Source organism: Schistocerca cancellata, chromosome 8, assembly GCF_023864275.1.
Source record: "Schistocerca cancellata isolate TAMUIC-IGC-003103 chromosome 8, iqSchCanc2.1, whole genome shotgun sequence".
Classification (NCBI taxonomy): domain Eukaryota; kingdom Metazoa; phylum Arthropoda; class Insecta; order Orthoptera; family Acrididae; genus Schistocerca; species Schistocerca cancellata.
In genome coordinates this window covers 67,845,686-67,873,541 of record NC_064633.1, presented here as the reverse complement: position 1 = coordinate 67,873,541, position 27,856 = coordinate 67,845,686, and the positions used below count along the sequence as shown (strand labels likewise).

Sequence of the window (27,856 nt, the reverse complement as noted above, 5' to 3'; positions counted from 1 at the left end):
GTGCAGCTAGGCATCTGATGGCTTTCTTTTGAAGTTTTAAGATTCTCTAAATGTGTGTGTGTACTGCTCCTCCCCGTATGGTATACAGTACAGTATGTGCGGGGAGATACTTCTATATTTTCATCACAGTTTCTGTGCCCACTGCATAGCACATTCTTTTCAATGAGAACATATTTATATCCCTCTGTGGGTCCGGGAGCTGGAATAGGACCGAGGTATTCCTGCCTGTCGTATGAGGCAACTAAATGGAGTTTCACACGTTTCGGCCTTTATGTGATGGTCCCCTGTAAGGTTTGACCTCCATTCTTCAAAATTTTCCCGAAGAGTGAGCCAATTGGGGAAGGGCGCCTTACAATGTGTGTCATGTCCATCGTGCATTGAGATCTTTAGCCCACTTTCTCATTGTCGCATTGCAGTCCTGCCCATTCTCCATCTCTTGGGCGAGGAAACCTTCATGGGTGCATTTTCGCGCATGCACTATGCAGTGTCGATTTCTGTGTTGACGATGACCATGGACTTCTTTGCACCTAATATCCAGCACGATAGCCAGTCCATTGTGGTGGGGCCGCCATGTACCCTGTTGGTTGTAGCCCCCCTGACCACACAGGGATCGCTCTGCTGATGCCTGCACCATTAACTCCCGACATATGCCAAGGGGTCGATGCCCATCCCCCTGGGGCATCGGGACTCCCGGCAGGTAGCCGTCGCTGCGGCTGGTTGGCGCCTGTGGGGAGGGCCCCTGGTTGGAGTGGGTGGCATCAGGGCAGATGACATGCGATGAAGCCTAGTCCATCATCTCTTGCTGGTGTTGAAACACCAGCAGTCTCTAAGCGATCACGAGCTCAATTCAGTGCACGGAAGTATGACCCCAAATCATTCCCCTCCCTGGGCACACCATGTGAGGAACGTCAGGCTAAGGATGGCAGCGGATCTTATTCGCCCCGGTACCGTGTATGTTCGAGAGCTGATGGGGAATGTTTCATGGCGATGAAGCCTCAGTTTTTTGTTGAGCATTTAGAGGACAAGTTCAGAGAGGTGGAGGACTTGTCCAAAATGAGATCTGGGTCAGCCTTGATCAAAACAGCATCCTATGCCCAGTCATGGGAGTTACTCGATTGTGACAAGCTGTGGGTTGTTTCTGTAACCATCACGCCCCGTAAGAGCTTAAATATGGTCTAGGGTATCATTTTTCATAGAGACCTCGTTTTACAGTCCGACGATGAGCTGTGCGCCAGTTTCCAGCGGCGAGGTGTACATTTGGTCCGGTGTGTCCACCGGGGTCCGAAGGATAATCAGGTTGCCACCGGTGCCTTCATCTTGGCCTTAGAGGGTGATACATTGCCCAAGAAGGTCAAGGTGATGGTCTACCGGTGTGATGTAAAGCCCTATATCCCTCCCTCGATTCGGTGCTTTAAGTGCTAGAAGTTCGGCCATATGTCTTCCTGCTGTACTTCCAGTGTCACATGCCGAGATTGCAGATGCCCATCACATCCAAATACTTCATGTGCCCCACCTCTCACCTGTGTCAATTGTGGAGAGCACCATTTGCCTTGCTCGCCTGACTGCAGGATTCTCCAGAAAGAAAGGAAAATAATGGAGTACAAGACCCTGGACAGACTGACCTACACCGAGGCTAAGAGAAAATCTGAATGCCTGCATCCTGTGCTTATGACATTGTCTTAAGCTGCTGCTACAACAGTTGTGGCGCCATCAGCTTGTCTTAAGCTGCTGCTACAACAGTTGTGGCACCATCAGCTCTGCCAACCCAGGCCACCTCTCAGAGCCGGAAGACTACACCTGCCCTCTTGATGGTGGGGGGCATTTCCCTCCCTGTTGCTCCTGCACCACCTACTTAGGGAGCAACACCTCCCCCCACCCCCCACCCCCCAACCATCGGGGACATCCGTCCCCACTTCTAAGCCAGAGAAGCGTAAGTCGTCTTTGGCTTCTCTCGCTAGGAAGGGGTCCCTTGGGTCACTCCCTTCCCAGGTTTCTTCTAGTGGGAAACATGACATTCGCCAGTGGCTGAAGAGCTCAAAAGCAGCTAGTCATATGGCTTCATGCTCATCTTCAGTCCTGGAGACTGAGCCAGTGAAGTCCTCGCAGCCAGGGAAACCCAAGGAGCAGCGAGAGAAATCCAAAAAGAAAATCCCTAAGACCAAGGAAATTGCGGTGGCACCCACACCACCACTACCTACAAGCTCTGCGGCTGAGGATGGGGTGGAGATTTTGGCATCCGCTGACGCCCTAGATCTCGCCAGACCCTCAAGACACAATGGATATAGATTGCTCAGGCAATAAATCAGTGGCAGCAGGTGACTGAGGTGTAAACTGCCTCATTGAATGTTCCATACCTTCCCAGTCTCACGATGTGATCCTCCAGTGGAATTGCAGTGGTTTTTTCCACCGCCTGGCTGAGCTACAGCAACTGTCAAGCTTTACACCTGCTATCTGCATTGCCCTCCAGGAAACCTGATTCCCAGCAGTGCGGACCCCTGCCCTCCGCAGCTATAAGGGATATTACAGGAACTGTAGCAACTATAATAGAGTGTCAGGTGGAGTTTGTGTTTATGTCCTAAACACTGTCTGTATTGAACATGTGCCCCTTCAAACCCCTCTTGAAGCTGTGGCTGTCAGAATAAGAATGACACAGGAAATAACTGTCTTTAATGTGTATCTTCCTCCAGATGGTGCAGTACTCCTGAATGCATTAGCTGCACTGATTGATCAACTCCCTAAACCTTTCCTACTTCTGGGAGATTTTAATGCCCATAACCTCTTGTGGGGTGATACCATGCTTATGGGCCAAGGCAGAGATGTCTAAACTTAACTGACGCTATTCAACCTCTGCCTCTTAAATACTGGGGCCGCCACATGTTTCAGTGTGACTCATGGTAGTTACTCGGCCATTTGCTTTATCAGTTTGCAGCCCAGGACTTCTCCCACCTATCCACTGGAGAGCACATGACAACCTGTCACTGCTCCAGTGTCAGGCACACGGACGTCTGCCCAGATGGGCTTTGAACGAGGTGGACTGGGGAACTTTCACCTCTACTGTCACCGCTGAATCTCCCCCACACAGTAACATCGATGTGATGGTTGAGCAAGTGACTAGCACAGTTGTTTCTGCTGCAGAAAATGCGATCCCTCTCTCGTTAGGGTGCCCAAGGCGTAAGGCAGTCCCTTGGTGGTCGCCGGAAGTTGCTGAAGCAATTAAGGAGTGTCGGCGAGCTCTACAGCGGCATAACCGGCACCCTTTCCTGGAGCACCTCATAGCCTGTAAACAGCTCCGTGCCCGTGCTCACTACCTCATCAGACAACGTAAGGAGGAGTGTTGGGAGAGATACATCTCCACCATTAGGTGCCACACGTCACCTTCCCAAGTCTGGGCAAAGATCAAACGTCTTTTCGGGTACCAGGCCCCAATAGCTGCCCCCGGTGTTACCATAAATGGCGAGTTATGTACCAACACAAACGCGATTGCCGAGCATTTTGCTCGAGTCTGTGTCGGAGAATTATCCCCCAGCCTTTCGCACACTCAGGCGGCGGCTGGAACAGAACGCCCTCTCATTCACCACACAGTGCAGTGAATCATATAATGTCCCATTTACAGAGTGGGAGCTGCTCAGTGCCCTTGCACATTGCCCCGACACAGCTCCTGGGCCTGATCGCATCCACAGCCAGATGATAAAACATCTCTCATCTGACTATAAGTGACATCATCTCGTCATCTTCAACTGGATCTGGTGCGATGGCATCTTTCCATCGCAATGGCGGGAGAGCGCCATCATTCCAGTGCTCAAACCCGGTAAAAACCCACTTGATGTGGATAGCTATCGGCCCATCAGCCTCACTAACGTTCTCCATAAGCTGCTGGAATGTATGGGTATGTCGGCAGTTGGGTTCGGCCCTGGAGTCATGTGACTTGGGGCTCCATGTCAGGGCGGCTTCCGCCAGGGTCGCTCTACCAATGATAATCTTGTGACCATCGAGTCTGCCATCCGAACAGCCTTTTCCAGACAGCAACACCTGATTGCTGCTTTTTTTTGGCTTACGTAAAGCATACGACACGACTTGGCGATGTCATATCCTTGCCACATTGTATGAGTCGGGTCTCCAGGGACCACTTCTGATTTTTATCCAAAACTTCCTGCCGCTCCGTAATTCCCGTGTCCAAGTTGGTGACTCCCATAGTTCCACCCATATCTAGGAGAATGGAGTCCCGCAGGGCTCTGTATTGAGTGTCTCTCTATTTTTAGTGGCCATTAACGGTCTAGCAGCAGCATATCTCACCTTCTCTGTATGCAGACGACTTCTGCATTTCGTACTGCTGCTCCAGTACTGTTATTGCTGAACGGAGCCTCCTTGGAGCCATCCACAAGGTGCAGTCATGGGCTCTAGCCCACGGCTTCTAGTTTTCAGCCGCAAAGTTGTGTGTCATGCACTTTTGTCGGCGTCACACAGTTCATCCAGAACCCACACTTTACCTTAATGATGATTCACTCTCTGTAGTGGAGACATATAAATTCCTAGGACTGGTTTTCAACATTCGATTGACTTGGCTCCCTCGTCTTCATCAGCTTAAGCAGAAGTGTTGGTAGTACCTCAATGCCCTCTGTTGCCTGAGCAGCACCAATTGGGGTGCAGATCGTTGCACGCTGCTGCAGCTCTACAGAGCCCTTGTCCAATCCCGAATTGACTATGGGAGTGTGGTTTATGGTTTGGCAGCACCTTCAGCATTGCAGATCCTGTGCACCACTGTGGGGTTCAATTGGCGACAGGAGCTTTTAGGACGAGTCTGGTGACCAGCGTAATGGTGCAGGCTGGCGTCCCTCCACTACAGATCAGACATGCGCAACTGCTCGCCAGTTACACAGCACAGATGCATAGTTCCCCTGCGCATCCGAATAACCATCTGCTTTTCCCGCCCATGGCAGTCAATCTCCTGCATCTGGGGCCCAGATGGGGGCTAACCATTGCGGTTTGCGTGCGGCCCCTTCTCTCTGAACTGGAGTCCTTCCCTTTACCACCTCTACTTGCGGTCCGTTCACGTACGCTTCCATGCTGTACACCTTGGCCGCAGCTTCGTCTGGAACTTTTGCATGGCCCTAAGAACTTCGTTAACCTCGCCTCTCTCCGCTGTCAGTTTCTCTTGATTCTTGACATGTTCTGGGGCTCTGAAGTGGTTTACACCAAAGGCATAATGGCTGATGGTCACGTAGGCTTTGCATATGTTCATGGAGGACATTTTGAGCAACACTCCTTGCCAATTGGCTGCAATGGTTTCACTGCAGAGCTGGCGGCCATATCTTATGCTCTTGAGTACATGCACTCATACCCTAGTGAGTCATTTCTCCTGTGTACTGACTTATCGAGCAGCCTACAAGCTATCGACCAGTGCTAGCCTCACCAACCTCTGGTAGCATCCATTCAGGAGTCCATCTATGCCCTGGAACAGTCCCGCTGCTCTGTGGTGTTTGTGTGGACGCCAGGACACACCGGAATCCCCGGCAACGAATTTGCCGACAGGCTGGCCAAACAGGCGACGCGGAAACCACTTCTGGAGATAGGCATCTCCGAAGCTGACCTGTGTTCTGTCTTATACCACAGGGTTTTCCAGCTTTGGGAGACGGAATGGAATAACAGCATGCATAATAAACTACGTGTCATTAAGGAGACTATGAATATGTGGAAGTCTTCTATGCGGGCCTCTTGAAGGGAATCAGTTGTCCTCTGCCGGCTCTGCATTGGCCATATGTGGCTAACGCATGGATACCTACTCCAGTGCGAGGACCCACCTCAGTGTCACTGCGGCTCTCAGATGACAGTTGTCCACCTCTTGCTGGACTGCCCACTTTTAGCTGCTCTGCAGCAGACTTCTAACTTTCTGTGCACTATGCCTTCAGTGTTGGGCGATAATGCCTCCACAGCAGTTTTAGTTTTACGTTTTACTGTGAGAGTGAGTTTTATACTTCTATGTAAGTTTTTGCACATGTCCCTCTGTCTTCCACCCTAGTGCTTTTGGGGTGGAAGTTTTAATGTGTTGCAGAGTGGCTGTCTTTCCATTTTTATTCTCTAGGTTGGCCAGCCACTGTAAAGTGCTTTCATATTTTACTCTCTTCTGTTTTCTAGTGTCTCTGTTTTCTTGTCCTCTTTTTGTTCCTTTTACTGTTCATTGCCTTCCCTTCGTTCTAGTGGCTTTTCCTTTCTTTCCATTTTGTGTTATATGTTTCGTTCGTTTTCTTCTCAAACTTGTGGCACTGTTTTATTAGGAACAAGGGAGTGATGACCTCGTAGTTTGGTCCCTTCTCCTGCCTTTAAAGCAACCAACCAACATATTTATATTTATTTTTGAACAAATATCATCAGTGTGGTTTTCTCATGTTATAAATTTGTCTACTTCTATTTCCAGAAACCAATTACAGTCCAGTTCGGTCCCCAATGCTCAGAATAAATTCCTCTGAGCTTTTAGTTATTTGTTTCCAATTTTGAACACACAGTTTTTTTTTTACTGTTGATCAGTAAATTATTTTCTCTAATAAACTGTTCTTCCATGTCCAGAATCTCACTGGCTCCCTTTTTCCAAATATTCCACTGAGTCTCTACATACTAGTAAAGTTGTTAATTGGCATACGTAATGTTTGCAGCTTTTCATTTTATGCCATAGCAGTCTAGGTTTTCTTTAAGAATTTTACGACAGACACAATCAAAAGCTTCTGGAAGGCCTAAGTATATACTAGATATTTTTCCGTGATGATCCAGTGCTTCAGTGTTATGAAATTTGCCACTGCAGTCTTAATGGATCTCCCCTTTCTAAATCCATGTTGTGCTTTGTTTAAGATGTTTTGTTTCTCAATGAAGTTATAAATCTGTCTTTAATAACTGCTTCTACTATTTTAGACAAAACAGTTTGGATTGTTATAGGTATACAGTTACCTGGATTTCCTTTCTTCCCTCCTTTAAATAGTGCCACTACCTTGCTCCTTTTTAAACATTTTGGGAATATGCCTTTCTTCATTACTAAATTTATCAGGAATGTCAGAGGATTTGCAAGAGCCACTTACCTACTTTCTCCATGACCCCTCTGAGGATGAATTGTGGCTTCACATCAAATTCCTTTTTATATATGTGTGGTGTCATTCGGTTCTCTTCATGAAATGTTTTGTCCTCCTAGAGTTAAGTACTGAAATTGGAAATTAGCATTTGTGTTGGTTTTGGTGGCCTTTGGCACTACCTCCATGCTGTCCAGTGCCCCCCTCCCTTTTTCCTGTGTTTCGTCTGGTCTTTTGTGCCATTTTGTTCCCTCTTTCTTTGTGTCTTCTCTTTGTGGCATTTTCCCTGCTGTGTCATGATCATGGTTTTGTGTGAGGATCCAGATGGGTCAGCATTGGTGCTGTCACCCTGTCGTGTGTGTAGAGTGCCTCTGGAGCATCCCCTGCTCTTAGCCCTCCCTCCTCCCCCTCCCCCCGTCCCTCCTGTTCTTTGCTCTTCCTGCCACCGCAGTGTTCCCTATAGCTCTTTGTTTGCTTGTTTTCCTTTCCCATTGACTGGACTGTGCTGTAGGTGTTGTTCCTCTCTTAATTTCTATCAACTTGAACTTTGGGACCAGTGACCTCACTGTTTGGTCACCCTGCCCCCTTCTCCCCTAATCAATTGACCAACCTCAGCATAACAATCCCTGACATATGCCAACAGCTTAAAAAGTTTGTTGTCTGTCAGTTCATCTACCTGAATTGCAAATTTTGAACCTCCTTTAATTCTTGCTCTAAGTTTCACACACGAGCTGGTGCTAATTTCCAAGATACATCTACTTTCTTTATCATTTGACACTGGAACTTTGTTTTAATTTATTTGCAAATATTTGGTCCAGAATAATTTCTTTCATCCTTACTTTAACTGTCAACAGTAAACCTTTGCCTGTAGTATCAAGTGATAAAGTAAGAGGCTTCATAGACTGCTTTTAGGAGCTTCTTATTGACCAGTGTATGGTATCTTTCACTTTTTGCATGTCAAGGCACAATTCCTGCATTTTTATCTATCTTGTCATACCTATTGTTGCTGGATTGTCCTTCTGCTGTAGAAAGTATCACTTCAGTATTGTCTGTTGTCTTAGTCTTTGAGAAACCAATGCTAGGATACTTGGGATTATTTTTTACTCTGAAATAATGCCAGCCAGTAACTTGACCCAGTTCACTCGCTTGTTTCTTACTTTGGATATAGCATTCTATAAGTAATGCATTAAACTTATAACCAGATAAACATGGTGACCAAAACTATGAAACTTTCTAGATCACTGAACACAGTGCATCACAAACTGTTACTAGCCATTCATTCACACAATGTTGGCGTAAACGTCAACGCAGCTAGACCATGAACATGATTGATGCTATCAGAAGGGAGTTCATCATACACCAATGATCACACATTGGCCAAATTAAAGGGAACAGAGTGGGGCCATATGTCACAACAAACAAATCTTAACTTCTGTCATTATTGATGATGGTGATTGATATGAAGTGTGAAAATATGTAACCAAGTGGTAAAAGCTTTTCACCTTCTACTGCTCAACAAAAAGTATTAACACCTTTGTTGAAAGTGAAGGATAAGACAAAAAAATTAAGGAAACATAGCGTTTTCTGTATTATTATGTGATCGCCAGATTTAAGCTTCTGATTGCAGTTAACAGCATTGTCTCAGGATGCAGGGAAAAAAAAATGAAAATGTTTTGCATGATGCTTAAAATTTTGTTTCTTCATTGGTATTGTGCATTTGTCTTTTCAGAGCAAGTACTTTTAATAATTTTTCACTGGAAGACAGTGGATACATACTTTTGTGATAATACTTAAATTATTCACAGTTTTGTACTTCTTTTAATTGCAGTTTAATAGTGGACAAGATTGACAAAGATAAGGATGGTTTTATCTCTCAAGAAGAACTTAAGGAATGGATACAATTCACTCAGAGGCGATATATTGTTGATGATGTTGAACGGCAGTGGAAGACTCACAATCCAGACAATAAAGATAAAATTACATGGGAAGAATACAAGAAGATGGTTTATGGGTTTATGGATGGTATGCATTTTTTTCAATTTTAGCTACCGTATAGCACGTTATTCCTGCTACATTAATTTTATATGATCATTAGCTATTTAGAAACCGTGATTACAAGTCACCTACTTCATGTGCCCATAGGGAGGGAAAGGGGTGGGGAGGCACATCAGTTTTATTCATTTGATTGTGTGACAGCTCTGTATAAAACTGTTAATTAACAGTTTTTGTGTGCTATAACTGACATTTATGTGAAAGTGTTACCATTCTGTTCATGGAGCAAAAACCATTGGATTACTCGGAGCACTTATTTTCGGTTGGTCTGAATTTCCCGTCATAAGTTAGGATGTACACTGAAACTTATCATACACTAGCTGTGACAAAGCTGCCAGTACAATCCCTTGCCTATAATTTTCAAATCTTGTTCTTTTTTTTAAAAAAAAGGGGGGGGGGGGGTAAGCAAGAAATGGATAGTTTGTTGTTTGTATTCTTTTCCCATATGCTGCATCCTGTTTTTTTCTGTCATAAATGTTAGACAATGAACTGGTAATGTTGTTGTAAACATTGTGGAATGTGTATGTTAGTTACATTACAGAATATGATTCAGTTTTCTGTCTGAAGTGTGTTGTATCTCAATCTATTTGTCATGGAATTAAGTTGTCCTCATATTGTATTATGGCACACAAATATTGAAGAAAGGAATTTGGTTTAAAATTTTGTGCAACAACAAATTAAAAGCAGGAAGGAAGGCTAAGTTCTTATGTCCTGTCGGCAACAATATCTTTACTGATGGAGCACGAACTAGAGTAGGAAATTGGCAATCATCTGTGCATTTGTGAAAAGTGATTTAAGGAAATCAAAGGAAATCGAAATCTAGATGGGGATTCAAACAGTCATCTTCACAAATGTGGGTTCAGTTATTTACCATTGCACCACGTTGCCCTATCCCATCAACTGTAAGTTTTACACGCTCTCTCTCTCGTGTGTGTGTGTGTGTGTGTGTGTGTGTGTGTGTGTGTGTGTGTTATATATACTTATTTTTTGTTATGTTTTAGATTGTGTCTCTTCTACATTTCAGACATGGACCCATCAGAGTTGGAAAAAGAGGGTGAGGGATTCTCCTACCAAAACATGTTGCGTCGTGACCAAAGGAGATGGGATGTGGCAGATGTAGATGGTGACCGTGCTCTTACAAAGGAAGAGTTCACTGGTTTCTTGCACCCAGAAGAAACAGGACATATGAGAGATATTGTTGTAGTTGAAACAATGGAGGACATTGACAAGGACAAAGATGGAAAGATCTCCTTGTCTGAATACATTGGCGATATGTATAGAGGATCAGAAGGAGAAGAGGAGCCAGAATGGGTGAAAAATGAACGAGAACAATTTTCCCAGTACAGAGACAAGGATGGAGATGGATTTATGGACAAGGAAGAGGTTTGCGAACTTTACTTTTAATGCTAAAAATTGTGATGCTTTGTTCTACAACACTGTGGAAAGTTTTTTTTTTATGAAAATAATTTTTTTCTTCTGCATAGGTGAAGAACTGGATAATTCCACCTGACTTTGATCATGCAGAAGCTGAAGCAAGACATCTAATCTATGAGTCAGATTCTGATGCAGACCAAAAACTGACCAAAGAAGAAGTACTTAACAAATACGATTTATTTGTTGGCTCACAGGCTACAGATTTTGGTGAAGCTCTTGCGAGACATGATGAATTTTAATTTATATTTCTTATTTGCTTTTAGCTTAAAAATTTACATTTCTAGATGAGAATATGCTGCCAGAAATGTATTTTCCTAACCAAGCAAATATGTGGATGAGCCTGGAATTTGTGTTGTTCTGTGAAGTACTAAAAATTGTGCTTTTCAGAAAGAAGTCATTTGTTTAGTACTTAGTTAAAATAGTTCATTTCTTAATTAACATTTATAGGCTTTAAAAGTCAGCATTTACTGAGTACTCCTGAGTGAATTATAAAATCATTGCAAGGCATACCTCATTTTTAATGTGCAGGCTTGCCTTAAAATATTTCAGGTTGAGAAGAAATTGCTGTACAGATTGTACTGTACTGCTACCAGGTCCTAAGATGTCTGTATTTGAATCTCAATTTGGTGTGTGAATTGTTACAAACTGGAAAAAATACTGTGAAGTAAGAATTGGAAAATCTTTCTCTAATAATGTTGACAAAATTGTAAAATTGAAACAAATTATTTACAGGACAGGTGAATCTCGTGTTAGTAAGTGTATTATTTGCTTATAAAAAATACAATTTTGTAAGCCCTTTACAGAAGGAAACTGTTACTAAAGTTGTGGCAGAAAGTATGATTGTAGCAAACGAAATTCCACTATGTTGTGACTGAACAATAACAAGAAGTACATGCATTTACATGAAGGTATTCTGAACTTCGTCTTAGTGCCTTGTCTTCCATTTTAAAAGCTTGTTATAATGTTAATCATATTGACTGAACTGATGACTCTAGTGTTTGGTAGCTATGAAACAATGCTCTACAAATCATAAATACAACTTCAGGTGTGTTATTTTATTTAGCCATCCATCATTCTTGCACTATATGTTCGTTATCATATGAAAGTGAGTCTCTCTTAATTGTATGTAAGAAACCAAAAATTGTCCAGAAAATTACTCATCAAATCTTTTTATGATAACCAATCATAGAATATTAAAAAAAGTTAACATTTGTATACTTTGTAAGGGCAGTATATTGGGATGCATTCACATGACATTGGTGGCTACTGTTTTAGTGCAATTATTGCCTTTCCAATTAAGGAAAGGATGTAGGTGGTAACTTACTATAGTGAGAGAATGGTTGACACTGGGAATGAGATTCGCTGTTGGAAAAAGTGCAGTAGTTGCAGGTTCATTCTCAAGGTTATATTACTTTAAATATTTCCAAGTAGAGCCAGAGTAAAAGTAAAATGTTTGGAATCCAAACTGACTGGTCTGCATTGCCAATGTCAAACTTGGTTGTTGCTCTCCTGTGTAAACTTTTGTGAAAAGTGAAGTATATTTCATGTCTCTTGTGTAAAGGTTACTGATGTGGCAGCTTTACATAATTTAGATCATTTTTCACCAGATTTGTGAGAGGCTGGTTTAGCTGTCCATTTACTTAAAATTCACACTTGTTAGCCACTGATAAGTGTTTGATTCTGTACAACATTACAACAATTTAAAATATCCCTTTTTTAAACGAAAATCTTGTGTAACTTTAACTTCAGGTTTATATTTATTTGTTAAGATATGTTTGTGCCAAAGCTTACAAATAGAGAAAATGGAAGAGGAAGTATGAATGTTATATTGGTGCTGTGTATAATATATTTATAGTTTAATTAGTTACTGTTTTCTACTTTTTTATTTCTCTTTTTATATGTTATGTATCTTGTGCTAAAGATATTGTATAATTTGTGCTTTAAATTTCATTTTATTTGGAAATAAGGTTTCCTGTATTACTGCCATTAATGTAACAGATATAATTACAGGAAAATACTTACTATTTTTATTGTGTGTGTGAATGCTGTTCTAAATGTGGAATGTTACCTATTTTCCTCTTCCTCTTGCTTACATGCAGGGGCATTCAATAAGTAATGCCTCACATTTTTTTATCTGAAAGCATTCTTTTGGCTTAAAAACTCTGTTTTCCAACATAATCTCCATTCAATGTGACAACATTATGTCACCTTACTGGGAGAGCCTGTTTGTCTGCATGGACCACTCTACAGCTTGAAGTTGGAGCCGAAGTATTGCTGCAGCAGTAACCACCTCATCAACCATATATTGCTTCTACATCTACATCTACATTTATACTCCGCAAGCCACCCAACGGTGTGTGGCGGAGGGCACTTTACGTGCCACTGTCATTATCTCCCTTTCCTGTTCCAGTCGCGTATGGTTCGCGGGAAGAACGACTGTCTGAAAGCCTCTGTGCGCGCTCTAATCTCTCTAATTTTACATTCGTGATCTCCTCGGGAGGTATAAGTAGGGGGAAGCAATATATTCGATACCTCATCGAGAAACGCACCCTCTCGAAACCTGGCGAGCAAGCTACACCGCGATGCAGAGCGCCTCTCTTGCAGAGTCTGCCACTTGAGTTTGTTAAACATCTCCGTAACGCTATCACGGTTACCAAATAACCCTGTGACGAAACGCGCCGCTCTTCTTTGGATCTTCTCTATCTCCTCCGTCAACCCGATCTGGTACGGATCCCACACTGATGAGCAATACTCAAGTATAGGTCGAACGAGTGTTTTGTAAGCCACCTCCTTTGTTGATGGACTACATTTTCTAAGGACTCTCCCAATGAATCTCAACCTGGTACCCGCCTTACCAACAATTAATTTTATATGATCATTCCACTTCAAATCGTTCCGCACGCATACTCCCAGATATTTTACAGAAGTAACTGCTACCAGTGTTTGTTCCGCTATCATATAATCATACAGTAAAGGATCCTTCTTTCTATGTATTCGCAATACATTACATTTGTCTATGTTAAGGGTCAGTTGCCACTCCCTGCACCAAGTGCCTATCCGCTGCAGATCTTCCTGCATTTCGCTACAATTTTCTAATGCTGCAACTTCTCTGTATACTACAGCATCATCCGCGAAAAGCCGCATGGAACTTCCGACACTATCTACTAGGTCATTTATATATATTGTGAAAAGCAATGGTCCCATAACACTCCCCTGTGGCACGCCAGAGGTTACTTTAACGTCTGTAGATGTCTCTCCATTGAGAACAACATGCTGTGTTCTGTTTGCTAAAAACTCTTCAATCCAGCCACACAGCTGGTCTGATATTCCGTAGGCTCTTACTTTGTTTATCAGACGACAGTGCGGAACTGTATCGAACGCCTTCCGGAAGTCAAGGAAAATGGCATCTACCTGGGAGCCTGTATCTAATATTTTCTGGGTTTCATGAACAAATAACGCGAGTTGGGTTTCACACGATCGCTGTTTCCGGAATCCATGTTGATTCCTACATAGTAGATTCTGAGTTTCCAAAAACGACATGATACTCGAGCAAAAGACATGTTCTAAAATTCTACAACAGATCGACGTCAGAGAGATAGGTCTATAGTTTTGCGCATCTGCTCGACGACCCTTCTTGAAGACTGGGACTACCTGTGCTCTTTTCCAATCATTTGGGACCTTCTGTTCCTCTAGAGACTTGCGGTACACGGCTGTTAGAAGGGGGGCAAGTTCTTTCGCGTACTCTGTGTAGAATCGAATTGGTATCCCGTCAGGTCCAGTGGACTTTCCTCTGTTGAGTGATTCCAGTTGCTTTTCTATTCCTTGGACACTTATTTCAATGTCAGCCATTTTTTCGTTGGTGCGAGGATTTAGAGAAGGAACTGCAGTGCGGTCTTCCTCTGTGAAACAGCTTTGGAAAAAGGTGTTTAGTATTTCAGCTTTACGCTTGTCATCCTCTGTTTCAATGCCATCATCATCCCAGAGTGTCTGGACATGATGTTTCGAGCCACTTACTGATTTAACGTAAGACCAGAACTTCCTAGGATTTTCTGTCAAGTCGGTACCTAGTATTTTACTTTCGAATTCACTGAACGCTTCACGCATAGCCCTCCTTACGGTAACTTTGACATCGTTTAGCTTCTGTTTGTCTGAGAGGTTTTGGCTGCGTTTAAACTTGGAGTGAAGCTCTCTTTGCTTTCGCAGTAGTTTCCTAACTTTGTTGTTGTACCACGGTGGGTTTTTCCCGTCCCTCACAGTTTTGCTCGGCACGTACCTGTCTAAAACGCATTTAACGGTTGCCTTGAACTTTTTCCATAAACACTCAACATTGTCAGTGTCGGAACAGAAATTTTCGTTTTGATCTGTTAGGTAGTCTGAAATCTGCCTTCTATTACTCTTGCTAAACAGATAAACCTTCCTCCCTTTTTTTATATTCCTATTAACCTCCATATTCAGGGATGCTGCAACGGCCTTATGATCACTGATTCCCTGTTCTGCACTTACAGAGTCGAAAAGTTCGGGTCTGTTTGTTATCAGTAGGTCCAAGATGTTATCTCCACGAGTCGGTTCTCTGTTTAATTGCTCGAGGTAATTTTCGGATAGTGCACTCAGTATAATGTCACTCGATGCTCTGTCCCTACCACCCGTCCTAAACATCTGAGTGTCCCAGTCTATATCTGGTAAATTGAAATCTCCACCTAAGACCATAACATGCTGAGAAAATTTATGTGAAATGTATTCCAAATTTTCTCTCAGTTGTTCTGCCACTAATGCTGCTGAGTCGGGGGGTCGGTAAAAGGAGCCAATTATTAGCCTTGCTCGGTTGTTGAGTGTAACCTCCACCCATAATAATTCACAGGAACTATCCACTTCTACTTCACTACAGGATAAACTACTACTAACAGCGACGAACACTCCGCCACCGGTTGCATGCAATCTATCCTTTCTAAACACCGTCTGTGCCTTTGTAAAAATTTCGGCAGAATTTATCTCTGGCTTCAGCCAGCTTTCTGTACCTATAACGATTTCAGCTTCGGTGCTTTCTATCAGCGCTTGAAGTTCCGGTACTTTACCAACGCAGCTTCGACAGTTTACAATTACAATACCGATTGCTGCTTGGTCCCCGCATGTCCTGACTTTGCCCCGCACCCGTTGAGGCTGTTGCCCTTTCTGCACTTGCCCGAGGCCATCTAACCTAAAAAACCGCCCAGCCCACGCCACACAACCCCTGCTACCCGTGTAGCCGCTTGTTGCGTGTAGTGGACTCCTGACCTATCCAGCGGAACCCGAAACCCCACCACCCTATGGCGCAAGTCGAGGAATCTGCAGCCCACATGGTCGCAGAACCGTCTCAACCTCTGATTCAGACCCTCCACTCGGCTCTGTACCAAAGGTCCGCAGTCAGTCCTGTCAACGATGCTGCAGATGGTGAGCTCTGCTTTCATCCCGCTAGCGAGACTGGCAGTCTTCACCAAATCAGATAGCCGCCGGAAGCCAGAGAGGATTTCCTCCGATCCATAGCGACACACATCATTGGTGCCGACATGAGCGACCACCTGCAGATGGGTGCACTCCTGCAGAGTGTGTCCTTCATTGGGCCAAACAGATGGAAGTTGGAAGGTGCAAGATACGGATTGTAGGGTGGAGGAAGAACACGGTCCCATGAAGTTTTGAGTGTCCTCGGGTGCACAGATGTGTGAAGCCTTCCATTGTCATGAAGAAGGAGAAGTTTATTTGGATTTTTGCGGTGACGAACGTCCTGAAGTAGTTTCTTCAATTTCCTGAGGGTAACATAATACACTTCAGAGTTGACCGTTGAACCACGGGGGAGCTCATCAAACATCCACTCCATGGATTGCTGTTTTGTTTCTGGTTTGAAGTGATAAACCAATGTTTCATTGCCTGTGATGATGATTGGCAAAAAATTGTCATCATCAGACTCATAATGCTCAAGCAATTCCACATAATTGGTACTTGGTTGCTGTTTAAGCTCTTCTGTTAGGTGGCGAGGAATGCAGCAGGCGCACATCTTTGAGTACCCCAACTGTTGGATAGTGTGTCAGCACTACCGAGACATCCGATTGAGCAGTTAGGTGTTTGATTGTGATCTGTTGAATGGGAGTTTCCACACATTCCATTATTACAGGAGTCACAGCTGTGTGCAACTGATTGGGAGATTGGAAGATTGGATGGATTTGTGTGACCATGTTGCGATAGTGACGGATGCCTTGTCCAGTGACTCAACTTGCTTGTGTTAACTGCTATTCTCTGCAGACATTCTGCAAGTGCCATGAATATCTTTGATGCTCTGGATCTTTGCCAAAAGAAACTCGCTGACAGCTCTCTTCTTGGAACACACTTCCGTTACAGACACCTTTTGAATGCCATGTATAGTGCCCACTCCTATTGGAACTTTGTGAAACTGTAGGGGCTAAAGCAGGAATATTCCAAGATCTCCCACATTTAACTCCACTTCATCTGAAATTGGGAGAGAAAAAAGTATGTGGCATTCCTTATTGAATGCCCCCCATAGTAAAGTGATAGAAACAATGCCAACCATGAAGGTCGCTCGCTGCATTATGTTGCATAGCCTTTAACTGGTATATTAATCATAGAAGTAGTAGAAAATGGTATGTAAATAACGTTCTTTAGTCATGTCAGACCTGACCATGCCAACAGGTAAAAATAGTAACTTTATATTAATGGGACAGGTACTGTTTGCTCTCAAATTTGTTTGTCCACTGATTCACTTAATGCGTTCTACGGAGCCTATCCTAAATGGCCCCCCTATGGATTTGAAACAAATCAAGATCCATATATGCAGCTATTAGAAAATGTTTTGGTATATTCAACTAACTTATTTTAATTGTGTAACAATATTCTGCTTATGCTTAAAAAGTTTGTGTGATGGTGTGATACACGGTGCTCCTTTACTTGTTTCAAGCAGTGGAAAGTCCAGGTTGGAACAATGACAATATTAGGAAAAAGGTAAATTGCTCCTCACTGAGTTGAAGATTTTGGCTGGAGCCTTCTTCAGCAAAGACAACACATACACTGGCACATTCACACAAACAAGCACGCCTCACACACATATGACTGCTATCTCTGACAACTGTCACGTTGTACAAAAGCAGCAGGTGCAGGGAGAGATCATCAGTGTCCGGAGTAATGTGCAGGGTCTACACTGAAGAGGCAAAGAAACTGGTATAGGCATGTGATGGCATGAGATATGTAAACGGGCAGAATATGGCACAGCAGTCGGCAACACCTATATAAGACAAATGTCTGGTGCAGTAGTTAGATCAGTTACTGCCACCAGAAAGGCAGGGTATCAAGATTTAAGTGAGTTTGAATGTGGTGTTATAATCGACGCATGACGATGGGACATGCCATCTCTGAGGTAGCAATAAAGTGGGGATTTTCCTATACGACCATTTGATGAATGTATCGTGAATATGAGAACCCGGTAGAACATAAAGTCTCCGCCATCACTACAGCCGGAAAAAGATTCTGCAAGAACGGGACCAATGATGACTGGAGAGAATCGTTTGTGACAGAAGTGCAATCCTTCCACAAATTGCTACAGGGGAGTGTCTGTCTGTGAAGGCTTTGGTAAGACCTTCAGTATACTGGTCAAGGGAGGTCTTATCACTGCAGATGCATTATCCTTGGGTGGCCAGGCTGTATGGGAGGGATTTCTGGGAGCTCCACCAGACAGCACTCTTCTTTTCCCCCTTACCTTACCCACCTATGCCACTACCCCCATCTCCTTTGTCCACACTCCAGATTGTTGCTTTCATTCAATGTGACAGATACATTCTGATTGGAGCTGCTGGAGATAGTTGTCATGTGTATGTGATAGCTGCACTGGGTTTCGCCAAAATCTAAATGCATAACAGTGTTCTCTTGTTTACTACTTGGCTGCTGTTTGTTACTTCATGCTCAGTATTTGAGACTGTATGGATGAATTTCTTTTCAATAGTTATTATGTGCAGTATACATGGAGATACATTTAATTGTTCCTTGCAGTGTTAGGTGTATTGTCAGTTTTCTTCTCAATTCGTCTTGCTGTGTCCCTGACCATGCTCCAAGGTGAAATTCCTGTGTCACCTTTTTCCTAGTAAGAGGGTCTGATGCTCAATGTCCATACCATTTTATAAGCAAACACTTGTGGCATATATCACACAATTGGTATGCGTCTTCATTGCTCAGGAGTGATAGTGTGGCAAAACTGGAATTTATGAGGCGGGGTCTGTTCGATACTACAAATTCTGCATTGTCATAAAGTTTGGGTATACTTAACACTTTCGCTGCGGCTGACGCTTGTAAGCGTCACAACAAGCCAGGAGCCAGTGCGGCTGACGCTTATAAGCGTCCGCGTTCACTGTCGCATTACTCAGTCTAGTTGCAGCGTCTAAGCTAGCATCAAAGCGTGTAAACTTTTGTTTTGTGTGGTCAGTTATCGAACGTATATTGTTCGTAATGGCGGCTAATGGACCTTCCAATGTGAAAAGCAGCAGGAAAAGTGTTTCGATTACTAATTTCTACACATCCTGGCGTCCCCTGGGCGTCTATGATAAATGTAAACGACTAATTCTCTCACACCAGGAGCAAACATGCTACTAAATTGACGACGACTTCTATCAGAGTCAATCTTAAAAATGCGCATTTAAAGTAAATATAATTTCAAATGAATCCAGTTTCCTTTTTTTCCGTCTTAAGAATATGCGTTTTGGAATCCAAATTGTATTTTTTGTTACATTATCAACAAATCACGAACGTCTGAAAGACGCCTGTGACCCCTGCAGGTGTCAGATAGCAAACAGACTTTAAAACATGACCACAATACAGTCGAAGCTTATTTGAAGTAATGCACCTAAGGTGCCATCATTAGGTTAGTATAGAATATGATCGTACAGGCCTTACAAGGTCTTGACGTCAGCCTGTACCTCAGGTGTGCTTAGGAGCGTCGGCTCCAAACGGTAGGTACCTGCCGTTTGAGAATGTTACCGGCCCGCACTCGCACGTTGCCGGGCCGCACTGGAGAGTTGCGCGCCCGCACCGATGCCGCAGCGAAAGTGTTAAGGAGATAAGATCTTAGTTTACCTGGCTAGGTAAAGTGTTGTACAAGCTTTTATAATTAGCTTGCCAGCTTTAAAGGGAGCCGTGTGCTGTTGGAGTATATAGCTCCTGATGTGGAACAACTTGAGGGAGCAATCTGTGGGGTACCTGCCATGCCTCAATAGTAGGCGATACTGCTCAGGTGTGTGGACATTGCTTCAGTGAACATTCATTTATACAGCTTTTCCGGGATGGAAACAACAACATCCACTATGCAAAGGGGGATTGAGACAGTCTGATCAAGAGAATCATATGAAAATAGAGTTCTTGTTTGGTAAGAGTGCTGTGAATGTTTTCCCTGCAGCCATTGTAAAGGCTGATATAGCAGATATGTTCGAGTGTGTTAAATGTTCAAGAAATTGTACAATTTTAATGGAAATGGCTACATCTTCACAAACGACACAGTGTCAAAAAGCAAAAATGCTTGGTCATTGCCCTGTTTGTACACATCTTGAAGTGCAGTAAGGGTACTTCTCGCACGGAAACTTAATGTATATACAGGGTGTCCGTAAAGTTAAAGTTTCAAAACCCTGGAGGAGAATCACTACTCTGAATGACATCAAATTTAAACAGCATGCTGGGGGAATGTCATGGGGGAAAAAATAATGGAAATTTTACCAGTATATGGTGCTGTAAGTACACTAACAGATGTGCAGCACACTGCTGTTCCTCTGTTTGCATCTGAGACTCCCAACATGACTGTCTATATGAAGAAATGTGCACTGCTGGTAAAACATTTTTTATAGGAACTGCAACTGTACCAGTAGCCCTGCAAAAGTTCCAGGCATTCAATGGTATGAAAAAGGCATTGGTCCGATGCCTGCTAAGGGTTTGGTGAAAATGATTACAAAATCTGAAAAAGACAGCTTTTTTTGAAGTACTATGTGCCAGAGGGGAAAGCGGTTGATCAGACACCTGTTGAAGATTTGGCCACAGCATTGCAGGAGGAATCGAGCGCTGGTGTACAGACATTTGGTGGATGACGAATTTCGCAAACATTGGGCTTGCCTGCAAGCACGGTGCATAAAATCCCACAAAACCTCTGGATTGTAGTCCATACAAAGTTACCCACATTCAGGAGTTGCTTCGTGCTGGCCTGCCAGCTAGACAAATGTTTGCTGTGGAATTTGTCCTCATGGAAGTGCAAAATGAACAGCCGAGGAACATTTTGTGGATGGATGAAGCCCATTTCTATCTCCAAGGACTTGTCAATACACAGAAGTGCACAATATGAGCAACAGAAAATCTGCAAAAACATCAGACAGTGCCACTTCTGTGAAGGTGACTGTGTGGTGCAGGTTGATGGCATCATTTATCGTAGGACCGTGATTTTTCCGAAGAAGTGAATCCTCTGTGCTGTCACCGGTAAATGCTATGAGATCTTTTGCACACCAATGTCAGTAGAATCATTTTTATGCAAGATGACTGTCCTCCACACATTGCACAGCTAGTGAATTGGCTGCTGCAGAGGCATTTCGGAAATGTTAGAATTATCAGCCGTAATTTCCCAACCTGATATCAGTCTGAGAGACTTTTAGCTGTGGGCTGTTTGAAAGCTGTTCAGTGCTCCAATTACAAACATAGCTGAACTGAAGGCATGCATTGTGCAAAGCACTCTGAATGTGACCCGCGAAACCCTCCAGTTTGTTGTGAATCATGCTGTTTCTTGATTTAAACTTGGGGCAGAAAATGGTGACAATGTATTGAACATGTTTTGCACCAGTCTCACGACAGTTGGAAACAAATGTAATTTTGCTTTTTATGCAGATTTTGCCCCAGGACAATTAAAAACTGATGTCTTTTGCTTTTTATGCAGTTTTTGGCCTCAGGACAATTAAAAATCTATTTTTCCTATCCAATGTGGTATGGCCTCACCATGATGGAAGGGCTTACCTAACTACAGTGCAACAACAGTTGACTGCTGAACTTGTGCAGTCATGCACATTGAACAGTATGGATGGTGTAATGTGCAACTCAAACCATAGACATCGTACTTCGATTCATCTGTCATTTGTAGTGACCCCATTTATGTTAAAATATGTACAGCACGACCTGTTGGTAAAGTTTTCACTAATTTTTTCCCTATGATGTTTCCCCCTATGTCAGTAATGTGATGTTCAGATTTGATATCATTCTGAGCAGAGGTTCTCAATCTACAGCATTTTGAAACTGCAACTTTAGTTACTGACACCCCATATATTTACAAATGCTGAAGGATAAATGGAAAGTCTGACTGGACAAGCATTAAAATGCTATGAAGAGAGTGAGAAGTTAGCCAGTGTTCATTAACTAACACGATGACATGATTGTTATTCTTAATAACTCGGTGGCTTCTTGCTATATGATTGAAAAATTATGAGGCTGTCTGCAGTTGATCAGCATTCACATTCCTGCAGATCCACACATCCAGTATTCACTGCTCACACTATCAGTATCACAGTATTCTCTGCTCACACTATCAGAGAAGGCCTCAAGACTGTGAGTTACTGGCTCAGCATCTTGGAATCACTGTTTTGATGTAGTTTATGTACTCTTGAATAACTTTTTTTTAGGCACTCATACAACCATTAAATGTATTCAGGTTGGGAACTGACCACACTAGGGTACAAATAATTGACACATTGCACTGGGCAGAGGAGGCCATTGACAGATTGGGGCGTGTGATGGAGGTCCATAGCATACTGTGAACTTTTTATGCCCCCCACAGAGAAGAAATAGTCAGTGAAGCAGTATGACAAGCTGAGTGAAACATCATTTTTTAGGGGCTCATGTGGTGTCAATTAAAAGGAACAGTTTGTTACTCTATATGGTAAGTGTGCTGCAACATTGTGTCAATGAGGAGATGTAAGTAGTACTTTGACAAATATGGCTACAGCACTTCCATAACTATCTATGGAGATTGCAGTCATATCAGAATATCTAAAATGGGTTTAATGTAGATGTAGGATATTTTACTATTAATGAGGTCTTATTTGAGTCTCATCTATGTGATAAACATACAGTTCATAGATGTTTAGTTTAGGAACTGTTAATTTCACTTTGGCACCTGTACCCCAGGGGATGTAAGTGAGCGTCTTCTCCAGATCTATCAATCGGGAATGGAGGAGGATGGTGTAGGTTACCTTCAGTGGTGAAGATTCCCAATAATTAGTAATAAAATGATATTTATTAAATATGAAGAAATACTCAACTGAAATGATGCTGCTTCTTGTGAAATGTCCCGCACAATTAGACATTTGAAATTATTACAAGTCCTCTAAAATATTATAGTCCTGTCACTGTCTCAGAATGTTGCCTTCATAGAGTCCAGAGCTGGTCTACGATGCATGAGGAGCATAAGTCCCGGAGTTTGCGTGGCAACTGGAGACTGTGCATGACTCAGCCACCTGAGCTCAGTGCTCCGGTATTTAATGAGATATTGATCAATTGCTATCCACATTCATGATGCCCATGGGTTGTCAGCTGCAGCACCTGGCAGACCTTGGTATAGTTCATACTGCCAACCCATACAGATGTTGCACTGCAAGTGTTTTGAATGTGGCTTATTACTTTTGGTGCAGTACTTTCTGGAGTCTCCCCTCCCTCCCCAAATTGATGCACATCATTAGAGGACGTTGGAAGGTGGAAAGGGAAGGGGTGATAATTGTTGCTGAGCGTATAGCGTGCTGCCCGCAACAGACATCTGCCGTATGAGCATCCTTTGAGAAATTTTTGGTAGCATTCACACACAGGGCAGGTCTTCAGGTTAGCCAGGAGGCGAAGTGTCCATGGTGGTTCTCGAAGGTAGTTGGCAATGGAGGTGACGTCAGTGCATCCAGGTCCATGGGGGGTCGGGTCATCCAGTGACGACGGGTCCATGTCCATGTGGGCTGGCAGAGGGGAAGATGGTGCCACTGGTGAAGGCGTGCAGAGGCGACTGCATTCTGGGACGATAAGAACTGAGGAACAAGAGAAGAGAATTCTCTCTGGAATGTTCTTGGCGGAGCTTCGTCATCTGCATCTTAAAACATTCTTACAAAGTGTTTGGCTTCCCCATTGCTTTGTGGTGAAAAAGGGAGTGTAGTCAAATGATTAATTTTATTGAGGAAACAAAACTTATGACATTCTGATGCAACAAATTGTCAGAAACAATCACTTTTGGTAATCCCTATGAACAGAAAATAGTTTCCAATGCACGAATGGTGCTCGTTGACAATGTAGGGTGCATAGGGCGCAGAATGGAAATCTACTGTATGTGTTCACTATAGTTGCCATTTCATATTCCAGAATGGTCCACAAAAGTCAATATGAATACGTTCCCATTGAACAGTAGGACTAGTCCAAACCAAGTACAATATCGACTAGCAAGCTGTTTAGTCTTGACAAGACCCCCAGTATCCCAAATAGAGTTGGTGTAAAACAGAACCTTGACACTTGCGAGAAACTAGGGCTCAAGTATGTCTGTTTGGTGAGTGAATCAGAATAACACCTTGCTGTATTGACAGTGCCTGCCGTTGTGGGAAGTAACAACCAATGATAGGATCTGTGAACTCCAATCAATTAGTCAGCCATCCATATTTGATGAATTGAGAAAGCCGTTTCAATTGCAGATCATATGCGGTGACTGAAGCAATGATCCACACATCAATCAGGAAGGGTTGCAATGTTTCAACTTCAGACTGATCCAGTTGACAACAAGAATATTCTGATGAATCAAAAACTGGGTCTTCACTTTCTGGCAGACATGAAAGTGTTTCTTCATTTACATGCTTAGTGGTGGGGTTGTAGGCAATATCATAATTACAATTGGAAAGGATCATTGCCCAATGTTGAAGTTTCTGAGCTGTTCGATCTGATATATTCTTGGACGGATGAAACAAAAAAGTCAGTGACTTATGGCCAGTGATTAAAGTAAACCATTTTCCATAGAGGTACTGTTTAAGTTCAGAGATGCCAAAAATGATGACCAGTACCGCCTCTATCTGGCTGTAATGACGTTGCGTCTCAGTAAGCAACCTGGATGTCAACATAATGGGTTGTTCCAAGGAGCCCAATTTGTGTAACAGCACTGCCACTACACTGACATTAGAAGCATCCATTGCAAGGTTAAATGGCTTCACCAGATCAAAAGGCATGAGGCAAGGGTCACTGAGAGGTGCATACTTAAGTTTTTGGAAAGAACGTTGTCCACTGAAAAGGCACATGCTTCCAGCAAAGGCAGTGAGGTGGAGCAACGATTCGAGCCGCATTGAGGATGAATTAATGTAACAAGGCAACTTCCCCAAAATAGTCTGTAGTTCAGACGTATTCTTTGGAACTGGTAACCAACAGATAGTGTCCAAATGCTTTTGAGATGGATGAATGCCTGATTTATCCAAATATTCCAACTTAGGAACAAAAAATACAAACTTGTCATGATTACATTGAAGCTAAAACATTTCTGAGGTTATTCAAGGGATCCTCAACTGATCTTCCTGAAACTAAAATATCATCCAGATATGTGGCACAAAATGGAACATTACACAATAGTTTTTCTAAGTACTTTTGAAATAATACAAGAACAGAAGAGCTGCCGAATGGTAAAAGTTGAAAATGAAAGAAGGTAATGCGAGTATCGATCACCATGAACTGTTGGATTTCTTCATCCAGTGGTACTTGTTTTAGATCAGTTTTGGAGAAGTATGTGCCAGATTGAAGTTTATCAGTGAGATCTTCAGGGTGAGAGAGAGGAAAATTATCAACTATGGTCTGGGCGTTTACAGTAGATTTCAAATCCACAAAAATTTTGATGTCTCCAGTAGGTCTGGTTATTACGATGAGAGGTGATGACCACTGACTTGCTGTAATAGGCTGTCAAATGCCAATGCTTTGCAAAGTGGCATAGTTCTGTTGCAGATTTGTCACAAAGTGCATGGGGGACAGGATGCGCCCTACAAAACTTTGGATGTACATCAGGGTGAAGAATAATACCTGCAGCATAATCTTTTGCACACCCCAGAGATCCATCAAATAAAATTTGAAATTCATTACATAAGGCATGAACATCAGTAAAAGGTGTATGAGAAGCCAGGTGCGGCACATTGTCCTGTATTTTCATCCAAACCAAAAACATTCTGACTCAAAGCTGCATGAAGGACAGTAAATGGCACTGATTTTGTGGTGTTCTTACAAGCAGCATTTAAGAGATATGTTCCTAACAATGTCAAGTTTAGCACCATCATAAGCTGTTACACATGTATCTGAAGGGAGCAATGGAAGACTTCCAAGCAATGTGTAAGTATTTTGATTTGGTAATGTAAGAGGTGCACCTGTGTCCAGTTGAAATAGCAAATTGTGCTGTCCGGTCTTCAGAGAGATGAACAATTTATTCGAACTTCTAGTAACTTTTGATCAGCTCTGGACAGGTTTTGCTTTATAAGCAGTGGCAGACGCAGGTACAGATTTATGACATCTGCATCGACTTCACATTTTGGGGACATTAATAACGTTTATATCCATGTGTTCTACTTGATGTCTACCTGCTGAAGGCTTTTGTGAATGTAATTTATGAGAGCAGACTTGTGTACATGATCAGGTTTGTTACAGAAAAAACATACAGCGTCCTTATGAGGACAATGTTGACATTCTTGGTAGACAAAGCACTGTGGGCATAATTTTAACTTATTTTCGACAGATGCACGTAATGACTGTTTTGGCTCATGTGAGTGCATCTCTTGTTTACAAGAACACTGTGCCTATGCTGGCCCAAAGGTGCATTACTGGCAGCTGTTTGCCGTGGCACTTTGTCAACAGCAATGATTACAGTAAATGGCATGTCAGTGTTTGCTGAAGATTTGAGAATTTGCACAACATCTGAGAGGGTTGTGTTCTGGTCTGTGATATTTGAGAAGTGATTCTTCCACCAGGAATATTATGAGTAATTGTGTCATGGAGCATATCGTCTCAGCAAAAGATTTTCCACAGGAACAGTCAAATCTGCAGTTTCTAGAAAGATGACGTAGCTCAGGAAGCCATTCCTTGTAGGTTTGCTGTGGTCATTTGGTACAGTGAAAGAATTTGAACTGTGTGTCAGCAACGTGAATTTTGCTGTTCATAAATGGTTCAAATGGCTCTGAACACTATGGGACTTATCTGAGGTCATCAGTCCCGTAGAACTTAGAACTACTTAAACCTAACTAATGTAAGGACATCACACACATCCATGCCCGAGGCAGGATTCGAACCTGCGACCTAAGCAGTCGCGCGGTTCTGGACCGAAGCGCCGCGAACCGCTCGGCCACTGCGGCTGGCAAATTTTGCTGTCATAGTAACCTGTCAGAGAAGTAATAATGTGCTCATAGGTGCACTTGCCTGGGTCATACTCAGGAAAAAGTTTAGAAAGGAGACTGAAGGTCTTCTCACTAACTCAGCTTAGAGAAAATGATCGGTGATCCTCACCTTTGATATTGTAGGCCACAAAGTGCTGCTGTAGTTGTTGAAGGTAGATTTTTCTGTCTCCTACCTTCTCGTCAACTATGAAAAGGTGGCACATCGATTTTATTGCTTTGTCCCTCTTGTCAAAGCACCAATGTTTGAAGAGAAGCCATAAGTTGCATCTGTTGTGACAGGCAAAAATAATTCACATAAATTCACATTATTGTTAGGTGATAAAATGGTAAATAATGAAATACACAGATATACAGGGTGTTTCAAAATGAATAAATGGGTTATAAGTCTTTTTCAGATTTATTACATTTAACTTACAATTATAAATAGTACACCAAATGAAACAGCAACTCAAACAGTTTTGTTTGTGTAGCTGTATGAAAAGGGAAGGCAACATCTTTGCCGCAGTGGATGTACCGGTTCCCGTCAGATCACCGAAGTTAAGCGCTGTCAGGCATGGCCGGCACTTGGAAGGGTGACCATCGAAGCCGCCACGCACTGTTGCCATTTTTTGGGGTGCACTCAGCCTTGTGATGTCAATTGAGGAGCTACTCGACCGAATAGTAGTGGCTTCGGTCAAAGAAAACCATCGTAATGACCAGGAGAGCAGTATGCTGACCACACACCCCTCCTATCCACATCCTCAGATGAGGATGACACGGTGGTCAGATGGTCCCGATGGACCTTTTGTGGCCTGACGACGGAGTGGTGAAAAGTGAAGAGAATGGAATGACCCAAGAGTGAGAAAAGAATGTGCTGAACCAGTGAGACCCTTTCACGCATAGCCCCAAGAA

The 27,856-nt window shown here is 43.0% G+C and overlaps 1 protein-coding gene across 1 annotated transcript in view; it reads left to right on the top strand.

Annotated features, from left to right (window-relative positions):
- The window catches only part of LOC126094581 (calumenin), a 31,095-nt gene extending 18,533 nt beyond the window's left edge, over nucleotides 1-12,562 (top strand). The window contains exons 4-6 of the mRNA XM_049909046.1: nucleotides 8,881-9,074; nucleotides 10,129-10,487; nucleotides 10,589-12,562. Coding sequence (XP_049765003.1) covers nucleotides 8,881-9,074; nucleotides 10,129-10,487; nucleotides 10,589-10,777 — 742 coding nt within the window. The 3' untranslated portion in view covers nucleotides 10,778-12,562. The remainder of the gene's footprint in view (nucleotides 1-8,880; nucleotides 9,075-10,128; nucleotides 10,488-10,588) is intronic.
- The last annotated feature ends 15,294 nt before the right edge of the window (nucleotides 12,563-27,856 follow it).